This window comes from Protomyctophum bolini (genome assembly GCF_963924005.1).
Source record: "Protomyctophum bolini genome assembly, chromosome: 3".
Classification (NCBI taxonomy): Eukaryota; Metazoa; Chordata; class Actinopteri; order Myctophiformes; family Myctophidae; genus Protomyctophum; species Protomyctophum bolini.
The window spans coordinates 13831117-13842546 of NC_137864.1; the positions used below are offsets into that span (position 1 = coordinate 13831117).

At 41.6% G+C, this 11430-nt stretch overlaps 1 protein-coding gene across 1 annotated transcript; it reads right to left on the bottom strand.

The window, feature by feature from the left end:
- Positions 1 to 1430: 1430 nt before the first annotated feature.
- On the bottom strand, positions 1431 to 10367 carry hpf1 (histone PARylation factor 1). The gene is made up of 8 exons (XM_080759476.1): positions 10267 to 10367; positions 6858 to 7038; positions 6453 to 6639; positions 5447 to 5545; positions 4869 to 5019; positions 4349 to 4436; positions 3363 to 3535; positions 1431 to 1734 (listed from the first exon to the last, which is right to left on the bottom strand). Exons 1-8 carry the CDS (start codon positions 10303 to 10305, stop codon positions 1600 to 1602), a joined length of 1053 nt encoding a protein of 350 aa, XP_080615602.1. The 5' UTR covers positions 10306 to 10367; the 3' UTR covers positions 1431 to 1599.
- Between the last annotated feature and the right edge of the window lie 1063 nt (positions 10368 to 11430).

Consider the following 11430-nt stretch of genomic DNA (forward strand, 5'->3'; position numbering starts at 1 on the left):
TATGATTTATTTATTTATAAGGCCCAGTGACGCAAAGATTTTGGGTTGGGCTCGTTATTGTAATGATACAGTAGAGTAGGCCTACACACTTTAGAGTAGAGGATTACACTCACTGACAGTATAGCCTACACATGCTTTTATTTTCATTCGCTTCATACACTGTCAGAATTTGAGCAGCCAATCACTGACATGAAAATATAATTGCCTCAATCTGGTGGCTTCTGCACCTAAATCGAATAGCTTAGCCCACTGGCAATTTTGGTCATTTATTTTAATGTCCCATAACTTTCCTACATAATACAGATTAAAGTACACAGTTCTTTACTTTGTGTTCAAATATGATGACTATATTATGGAGGGCAGTGCCCTGTAGGCTGTAAGCCAGGTGTAGCTAATCAAGGCTGAGGTGTAAAGCTGTGACCTCAGCTATGGCTGCACCCTTTCATGGATTCCTCTTAAGATTAACCTTCCAGCTATATTAAAAAAAAAGATTCAGGAGCAGCATCATTATCAGTCATCACAGGGGGGATCATTATGGCTAGGCCATTTTCAATCTGATGGTAAATAAATATTTTCATGCAAATAAATATTTAAACATCCCCTTTTCATGAGTCTCTATACAGACACAATGTTCTACAAGCACATGCCATTGGGCACATTGTGAGCTTGTAGATCTGCTATCACCTTGAAGTGGTTATTTTGCATCTTTAAAAAAAAAAATGCTCCTCTGCCAACAATCTTGGCTAACAGCCAGCCACTATAAATGATTGTTCCCTGAAAGGTTAACAGCCAGCTTTATCCCTCAGTGCATTTGAGAAACACATTCATGCCTCACAGAATGAGTTCAAGAGATGACTGTGTCAATGATTTGTGACATTCAACACTGCCCTCTAGCTTTAGCTGTACAACATTACAGTGCACCACTGTGCCATGTGACGTATGTCAAGTAAAAAGGCACAATGTTTCTGTCCTCAAAAAGCATGTTTACAGATCACACAAAACATGCCCATCAAAATCTACATTTACAAACCTGCAAAAACATGAAGGGAAGTCTGGAAATCTCTGTTGGAACAGTTATCCCAGATTACGGATAAGTATACTCAATGTCTTAACTCATGTACATATACTGTAGAGACGTAGAGGCACATTTCATAATCCTTTCTACATTGGAACTGCATCAAAAAAATATATATATCCAGGTGTAATAATACATTATTATACTTACTTACTGCCCTTTACACCGGCTGGCATGTAGGGCAGCAACAAAGGATCTCCACTTCAGTCTGTCCTGGGCCAGCGTCTTTATAGATCCCCAGGTGTGATGCAGGGTCTTCAACTCTCCCTCCACTGTCCTACGCCAGGTGTTCTTGGGTCGGCCTCTTTTGTATACATTATTATAGCAGTAGCATAATTAATTCAAAGACAAAAAGAAATGTAAAAATATAAAATTAATACTTTATTAAACACTTTCACTTTCACAAACGGGACGGGACATAACTCTGTTGGTACCAATTCATAACAGCAGCGGCGAGAGCAACAAGAAACACATTTGTTTGTAAAGAGCTTATCAGAAGAACTGCGAACTTCTTGGTTGTCCTTTCACTGGGCAGAAAGTTGGTCCAAGTCGTCATGTGAGCGGCTGGAGAGATGAGCTTCCAGGATCTCCCCAAACAGATGCCTTTTCAACAAACTGTATGCCATGGGGAGCTGCTGTCTGACCACCTTGTAGAAGTACTACGGAGAACAGGAGGGGGGGGGGGGGGGGGAGAAACTCATTGAACAACACCAAATAGCATTTTGTTTTAAATGTTTTTAGGGACACAACTGTCGATTATTGTATTCCATAGATTTTCACATTTTGTACCATAGACAGGAAAATGCAAACAGAATTAGAGCAGGGGGCGGGGATAGTAGGACATGCAACAGGTCTCCAGTTGATGCTGAACGGTGAGGATGCTGCAATTATTAATGCACTGTGCCTCTGCAGCGCTTCCCTCAAAGACACTCACTGCATTAAAGATCGTTTCTTCCCTGAGACCGTGTCTCAGGGAAGATCGTGTCTTCAGTGAGACTGTTGAGAGCTGAGCTGTGAGTCTTAAGGTCATTACACACTGGCGAATTAGCTATGTGACACGAATAAACTACCCGAAAATGCTAAATATTGACGCGTCTGCCTATACACATCTAAATGCGAGATTTATATGCAATTTTTCACCAATCGCTCGCCTTCTCCTGCATCTGATTATTAGCAACTCTTCCTGAATCGTTGGCATCCTTCAGATTCTTCCACCACTTGACTTCTTCACTACCGTGACGCCGACAACGCAATTGCGTTGGGGACCCAGAGTCATTTGGGGTCCACGGCCGCCCACCCGTGCCGTCGGTAAAATATTAGTTTTACCTTCCAACAGCTCTGGTGTGGTGGAGGGTAGGTTATTAACGTGGAGAAGAGGCGAGGGTGCAGTGGGCTCCCTGGACCGTCACCTTGCAGAGCTGCGGGCCGGCTGCTGCTACTGTAAGCTGCTTACAGTATAGACCCAAACTGCATTTTGATTGGTCAGAGGTGTAGCATTCGCCAGTGAATGTCCACAAAATTCGACAGCAGAGCAAAACAATAACAGCCACATTTTCCCCCCGTGGAAATTCATTGCTGATGTGAAAACTTGCATTGACTTTGATTATTATATTTTTAAAGCGAATTATTCATAACGAAAATTCGCTCCCAGTGTGTAAAGACCTTACACACTGACCAGGGTCACACGCCCAAGGGTCTATGTATGGCTCCCTCCATTATTCCCTCTACACCAGCACGCTTTGCTGAAAATAGCTGATGTACAAGTTCACAACACAATGCGTTGTGAGATTGTAGATTATGATGTGCTGAGAAAAGTGTTGCTAGGGTTCATGCGAGTCATATGGTATAGTTACGAAATATTACACAAGATGGTGTGCTTTACCGTCATTAATGGCACGCCTGTGTTGCTGCAGGAACGAGCACAGAAGTGCCATTAATGACGGTAAAGCACAACCCTCGAGTGTAATATAGAGATTATAGATAAACAGTAACCAATTTCATTGGGATTATTGCATGGCGTTAGCCCTCCTATGCACAGCTTTGTTGTCTGTCCGTATGAGCACGGAATCTGATGATTTGATTGGCTGAGAACGGAATGTGATGTATAAGAGCACCCCTCACTTCACATAAGTTTTGATTCGGCGTTTCATCATGCTCGTTTAAGCACTGCTAGATGACCATATATTGTGCATAACTGTGTGTGTAGTGACAGAAACACGATGGGCACAATGCATCTAAACCTCTGAACCTGTGAATGTGTGTGCATGCGTTGGATTTTTGGACATACGTGGGAGCCGTAGCAGAAGAGGTCTATTCCTAGCTCGTAACCCATTCCATAGTCGCACTCATCATTGGCAAATTGAACAAAAGTTATTATTTCCTGCAGGGGTCCGAAGGCCTTCATCCGCTCCTCATCATTTCGTGCTTCAGCAATGGCCTTGCAGATCCTCTTGAGACCAGCTAGACAAGCAGGGCAAGAAAGGAAGAGGTTTGAAACTTCAGTAGCTTAATTGTCATTGTCAGACATTACAGCATAGTAAAATCTTAAAATGATTAACTGATCATGTGAAGGCAATTGAGCAGTGCTGTAAATGGTGTGTACGCAGAATACAAAACAATACAGCTAGAAACATCACATTCTGTCAGAAACACTGTAGTCACAAGTAGGGCTTAACATTCCTAAAAAAATAATTTTAATATTGATTTAAACATTGGCCCAAATATTGAAGAAATTCAAATATTATTAACACATTCACTGACAGGTATTAATTAATGTATTATTTAGCCCCAGCCAATGTCTTTCCATCCTGAGCTTTTTGATTAGTTACATTTTCGCTAGAAACAGACTGTATCAAATATGACTGACTGACTGACTATCGTAAACGATACAGAGCCACCTCCCTGACAATATCGGCGGGACAGTTTGTTTATTTTTCAGAAGATTTTAAGATGACTCCATGTTATTCTCCATAGAGAAAACCCCTAGGAACCAGGGGATGAGCGAGTGAGTCTCTATTACCCCTTAACAGATGATCATATCGTTGTACATCCCGTTTTGAGAATTGGTACCCACGGTTCTAACAAAGTGCATCAACGCTTTAAAAACCTAGTGACATATGCAACACTAGTATCACAACGGTTGAAGTGAGAAATGTTTTGTTTCCCAGTTTTACATAATTCAGTCAAACTAGCATACCGTATATTACATTTTATGGATTTTTGGAGAGAAGTAACAGAGAGACACGAAAAAGAACACAAGGCTTCAGGTCTTACCATCTGTTTCTGGCAGCTCTCGATATCCCACATCATTTTTGTCTACAGGCACAACGATGCCAGCACCATGGAACGTCTTTGTGACAACCTGAGGAGTGACACAAGATCCCCAACTGCTCAGTGTGAAGTGGAAGCTACAGTTTCATCAAATTACATGCGGTAAAAAGATGACTCCCAACTGCATCCAACCACTACCTTTTTTTCTCCTGTTGCATCAGACGGTATGCAATGGCAGAATAATAATAATTTGAGAACATAATGCCCTTAGCCCAGTGATCCACCCAGACACCCCATAATTATAGTTATTAAGAAGCTTCTGTCCAGGTTCCAAAAGGCAGATGTGTGGTGAACATATGGGAGACCTAGAACAGACAGTTCCATATGGGAGGCCTAGAACAGACAGTTCCATGGTGTATGGGAGGCCTAGAACAGACAGTTCCATGGTGTATGGGAGGCCTAGAACAGACAGTTCCATGGTGTATGGGAGGCCTAGAACAGACAGTTCCATGGTGAAATCTACCTTTTTGTCCCTTTGCTTCATGACTTTGGTCTTTTGCTCTAGACTGAGGCCCAGATCCTCCACCCTGCTTTTTAATTTTGCCTCCAAGCTCCCCAAATCCTCTCCTCCGGTGGTCCTGCCTCTTTCTTTCCTCTTCCTTAACAAGTACAGCCTGTTGGAGATAGTGCACAATGATATACAGTAAGACAATTATGAGACAAAAAGTGGACTTACATTACTTATTAGTTTACATTGTACAATCGTCCTCTGTGTGTTGATTTAACTATTTTGTAAAACAAGACAGGTCTTATAATGGCAAGGCTCCCATGTCGATGTCTGCATGTTCGACATGTCAATGACAACAGATGTCTTATCATGCATGGCATGCATTTATGATGTATGACATTTAAATGTGGGCATGGTGTCATCTCAATCCGACCCCTGTTGACTTTCTTTATTTAGCCCAGAAATGGCCCCATTACATTTACAATGAAGATTTGATTGTGTTTTACTACAAAAGCTGTATCTGAATCATTACATGTTATTTGCAATGGGTAGGGATTAATATACTTTTCTATGTATTTAAATAATTTACTCACTGGACTGCAGCAAATATATTGTCTCCCATCTGTGTTATAGTGCATCCTTTCTTGGCTTCATTTTCACCCACGAATGAAGGAAGAGCATCTGGAGTATCTCTGTAGTATTACAATGGATTTCAGGAAGAGAGCAATTAGAACTCATGCTATACAAAGTCATATCACATAATACATTCGTTGACATACCCGTCAGTACACATTTTAATCTTTAATGGTTGTCAAAATTGCTATTATAGTGTACTCTATAGTCTCCAACACAATCATTCTTGCCAGTCCATTGACTGTTCTATAACCAGTAGTAAAAAAAAGTCAGTCGTTGTGACGAAAAGAGAGTTGAGCCAGAAGGCACAGCTCTCCAGCTACCGAGCAATCTTCGTTCCTACTCTCACCTATGGTCATGAAGTGTGGGTCATGACCGAAAGAATAAGGTCGTGAATACAATCGGCCGAAATTAGTTTTCTTCGACGGGTGGCTGGCATCTCCCTTAGAGATAGGGTGAGAAGTTCAGTCACACGAGAGAGACTCGGAGTAGTCGCTGCTTCTTTGCCTGGAAAGGAGCCAGCTTAGGCGGTTCGGGCATCTGGTTAGGATGTCTCTCGGGCATCTCCCTAGGGAGGTCCTCGAGGCACGTCCCACTGGGAGAAGAACCCGGGGCAGACCAAGGCGCAATTGGAGGAAACACATCGACTCACTCGCCTTGGAACGTCTCGGGATCCCCCAGGAGGAAGTCACTAATGTTGCATTGCAAGCATTTGTTTTGCACGAAAAACACTCCTTGGGCTAAAAACAGCCATAGCCACTTGCCCAAATGTGATGACCTCATCACATTTGTGATGATCCACTGGGATTTCTTAGGACTTTTGATATGTTGTTACTAACATATTTTATTTTATGAAACAAGTTGCAAGGGTAATTTCTCAAAATGCCTGCGCTATAATACATTTCATTTAATCTTTGACGATTTAAACATCTTTGCAAAACAGAGTAAAAGTTTAGTTTTCCTTACCTATAATAGCCCATGTGATGCTGGTTCTCCACATTGCCCTGTAGTATGGTCTGGAACTCTGGCGGGTCGTAGAAGTACCTCCAGTGCAGGTGGTAGTTGGGCTGAGGGTTCTGGGAGCTTTTGTGAGCTCCTGCCAAAATGTCAAATGGACCGACTAAACGCAAACCCAGTGTTTTCATCAGCGCATCTACGGAAACAAAAATGATAACACATAATGGTGCATAAGTTACATCGCCTTCTATTTTTGACACTTTTCGTTGGCTAGTAAATCACTGACATTAAGTGGAGAGATGAAAACTTTAATATCCTTTAGTTGGAATAGATCAAACGGAGTAGGTGCGTGCCGTGGCGTGCACTAGTATCCACATTATGAGCACTACTTTAGATGGTTTAGATGGAGTATACCCCTGGGGTTATCTGGATAAAGCTCTGTGCAGAATTCCCAGAAATGATAGAGATCCTCTGGCATTTGAAGCTTGTATAGTCGTGCGATCTCCTCACGTAGGTCCGAATCCACCTCGGCCAAAGATGATGCTGCAGGTCCATCCAGACAGGGTTTCTTCAACTCCTTGTATGACCTGGAATCCTGAACAACATGTGAAGGGTGAAAAGGCTCGATTCATTGTGAAATAACTCAAATCCAATTATGACCAGTAATGGGTGTTTGCAGGAGACAAGGGGGGTGTGTAAAGGGCTGAAAAAGCATTAAGCCATTAAGACCCGAGGCTGATTCTACAAATGCCTTCTAAAATCAGTAGTTCACGCACTTTCAAGATTTTTCTCAAACGATCAAAAATGTATTATCTTAGATCGATCTGCCACCGTTCGGTGATCGGCCGATTCTCACTCCAAATGACTTGACGGTGATAGTCAATTTACCTGATCTGGAGAAACCGATCTTTCATACCATTTAAGTGGTATAAAAGTCAGAGATATAGTATAATATTGTTTGTTTTGCATCTTTGTGACAGGCCTAAACATTCTCCCCTTCCTCCCCACATACAGGAACAGGTTTGACGTGGGTTTTGACATCATTTTGGAAATATTCAAATGTTCCCCTTACGCAAAAGATCGGTATCGGTTGATCGTGAGAAAATCAATCGGTGAATGGGATCAGCCCCAAAAAACCTGATCGAGCACTTCCAGTATTATATATCTGCTATTTTTGAATAGCCAACGCAAAAACTAAAATGACACAGATGCTTTCCCGGTTTTATTGGGTTAAAAAATATATATATTTCAAAATACAGATTGAGATCATCAGGTATGGCGTTTAATGGCAGGTTTAAAGAGGGAATGAAAGAAGCCTAAAATATGAATGAACTAGTCTGCCGAAAGTGTGATCCCACATTGTTGTCAACTAGAATTGTCTTTGGTCTTTGAATGTTGTGTATTTCAGTTATAAAAAGGTGATTGTTGGAAGTTTGAGAGCAAGAATATCTGTCCTGTTGTCTGTTTTGTTTGTCTGTTCACACTTGTCATTGTTTAACTGTTTTTTGTTTTTTCATGTTTATCACACTTATGTTTTTTTGTTATACTGTATGTGGAACATTTACATTGCCTGTTATTTTTTTCATTTTTATTTAACTGAATTACTTATCATTATCTAATCTGAAATTGTCGAACAAAAATGCCTAATAAAAACAGTATTAAAAAAAAAAAAAAGAAAGGTGATTGTTGTTCATGTTCTGTACTTACCGGTAATACCCTTGATTCTTAAGTTTTGTTTGAATTGCTGGAAACATGCACTGCTTGTGTTTTGCATTTATAAATGGTTGTATTAAACACCTCACAAAGCCTGATGCTGGTATTAAAACACTGAATGAATTGAATACAAATCAGCACGAGAGTTATGAATTTTACCAATACTTATTAATTATCGTTATTATTCGACAAACATGTATCAAAAATAATCAAATGCTTTTTTGTGTGGCTGCACACATGGGCTTCATGTGTCATGTTGGAAAATGTGGCACCTGGCTGGAGCCAACAACTGTGGCTTTAAACACTCAGACAACATCAGTAAGTGCTTGACTTAAACCTCTCTTAAAATATCTCTCTTGTAGCAAAAACATAAGAGTAACTGATATGAACTGGAGAGCCAACTAGTGCTGCACGAATCTCGCTCGAAATGAGATTGCATAGGTGTAAGTTAAATAAATTAAAAATACTTAACGGCAAGTCGGCAACACCGAATAGCGCAGCGTCGCAAAAGTTTCCACAATCTCCTACTGCTACTTTATGCATCTTTGAAACGTCATCAACACTCAAGCGACGCTATATTTGTCCGTGACCAGACAGTGGTACAGCTGTGTCTATTGGAGAGTGGATTGACTTTCAAGGGACCCTAGGGTTAGGATACCAACGTCCAAAATACAGAAAAGGTAACCCAGGGTCCAGAAAGGGGCTACACTAACCCCCAGACCCCGCTCTTGGGGAGTCCCCCCACCCCCAAAACAATCTCCTGGATTCTCACAGTCCACTGTTGGCAGCCCTGACTTAGGTCTTATGCTTCAGCTTAATGTTGTTAAGCACTGCTTAAAGCATGCTTTTTGTCATGTGCTGGAACCTGATGAGGACAAACCATTCTACCACAACATTGTGCAGAGATTAAAATAGGGTGCATTTTGCATCCCAAAACACAGTTTATAGTTAAGGGACGCAATACAACAACGACCTCTGCATCCACGGGATGCACTACTGTACAGTCCAAATAATATATAGCAAAAATAAATAATATGAAATATGTAGAGCATTTTTTTAATATTCTAGTTTATTTAGCTACCTCTAATAATCATTTATTCTTCTGTTTTCTACATGAATATAACCACATTATATACATATGAAATGAGAGTTAAATGCTGCAATTTGTAAAAATGACAAAATATGACTCTTAACATCCCTGGGACTCATCTAAAAGACCATCCCTGCATCCCGGGACTCATTACATTGAAAACCTATTTACATCACTGCAACACTAGTTTGATTTAAATGCACGCTCCCAAAAGGGATTGGTTAACATGTAATCAATGGTTCTGTCAAATAAATACACTTTGATGATGAATAATTGTACATGTTTTTGTGTCTTTGAATTTAAATGATTGATTTAGTCAAAAGGTATAGCATACAAAATGGCATGGCCTACTGCTCCAGATGTATTATCCAGGTAACAACTATGTATGCAACTTCCAGTGGGTATCTTTGTACCAGCCAGGACAGTGTATATTTTTGTCACAATAGGAGCGCAAAATGTAGACTCAGAGGTACAGCCAGGCAGCCTAAAAGTCAGGTTACATACTACCATAGCCCCGCAAGCAGAACCCAAATGTAGTAAAGTTTCTGACACTTTGATTACTTTAAGCGACAATCAAATTTCGACAAAAGCATTTGGGGACATTTTCTGGTCCACATGTCGACACCGTTATTTATCTATTCTCACTCATGACACATATAACAACGAAGGATGCCTGTGTTAAATGAATGATGCACGACCAAGGCAAGGACATAACTTCATAACTACAGTATCCACGCTGTGAGTAGCCTAAGTAAGCACATTGTGTGTGACATTAAAACAGATGAAACAAACAAAACAACCAACGGTCCGAGCAGGCAAGCAGCTGCGGCAGCTTTCTGTTAACAGTGTTGCTTGCTGCCATGTTGTTGTCTTAACCACTCAGCACACGAAACTCTTACTGTTACTTCCACACTAGCGTCCGTTACAAAACAGCTTCGCACCAGCACGGCAGACGGCGAGTGATATAAGGCCATATAATAAACGTGTATATGTGCAGAAAGTGGTTTAAAGCAACGTTACCTGGATAGATTTGGATTTTCTTTTCGCGCGCCCTGTCATGTTCTTCCTCTTCTCTGTCCGTCAGCGTCTTCTTCTGCCGAGACCAGTGTTGCCAACTCTCCAGTAACGGAAGTAGCTAGTGGCTCCTCGAAAAGTCGTTAAAAGTCGCTAGGGGTGGGATATGCGCGCGCGTAGCGCGCGCCGCCCCTAGCGACTTTTTTGCGTCCCTAGCGACTTTTAGGCGCCCCTAGCAACGAAAATATGTAGCCAGCCCAGAAAAACATTTGTCATTTATGTGCACTTAGTTTGTATCATCTCTTCATTTGATAACACATCGTTTAAACTCATTGTAATATTTAAAAAAAACATACCTCAATTCAACTAATTTTTTATTTATTTTGTTCCGATCCATACAGGAATTAGAAGGTTAATACTTTATGCATCCGAGTGTGTATTTTATTTTTACTAGCAGACTAAACTGAGCTGCCAGTGCTTCCTCCTTTCTTGCTCTGTCGAGCTCGAGGGGCGCGTTCGGAAATACCGCACCGGAGCGCACTCGCCTAGGCAGAGCAAGAAAGGAGGAAGCACTGGTAGACAGTCTGTGCAGTGTGCACATAACCGAGCCGAGGAAGCCACTGAGCCTGCTGTGACGGCTGTGACCTGTGAGCCAGACCAGACGCGCCGACCACTTTTAGTTTTGCCAATTTCGCGGATTTGAGGCTGAGAAAAAAAAAAAAAAAGATTTTATCTCTGGCGCATATCTGGCGCCTGTCAACACGATTTGTCCCCAATTCACCAGGGGAAAAAAGCTAGATTTCTCGCCAGAAGCTTTTCACTAATTCAGTCGCTAGGGGGGTCTGGAAAGAAGCTAAATATGACGACAAATCCGCTAAGTTGGCAACACTGGCCGAGACCGGAAGAGCGGTCTAAAATGTGTCGCGTGCATACGACATAGTCATACCACCATGTGGTTGGAGGTGGTAACTGCAGCCCCTGGCACCCCTATGCCTGGCACAGGGGCCGGCCAAGGCAAATTCTGCTGTTTTTTCTATCCATCCATGGCATGATGATCCATCTATCTATCCATCCATCTTCAACCGCTTCAATCGCTAGGGCAACAGCTCCACCAGTGTTCCAGACGTCCCTCTCCAGAGCAATGGTTGTGTATTGGGAAGAATACATTAA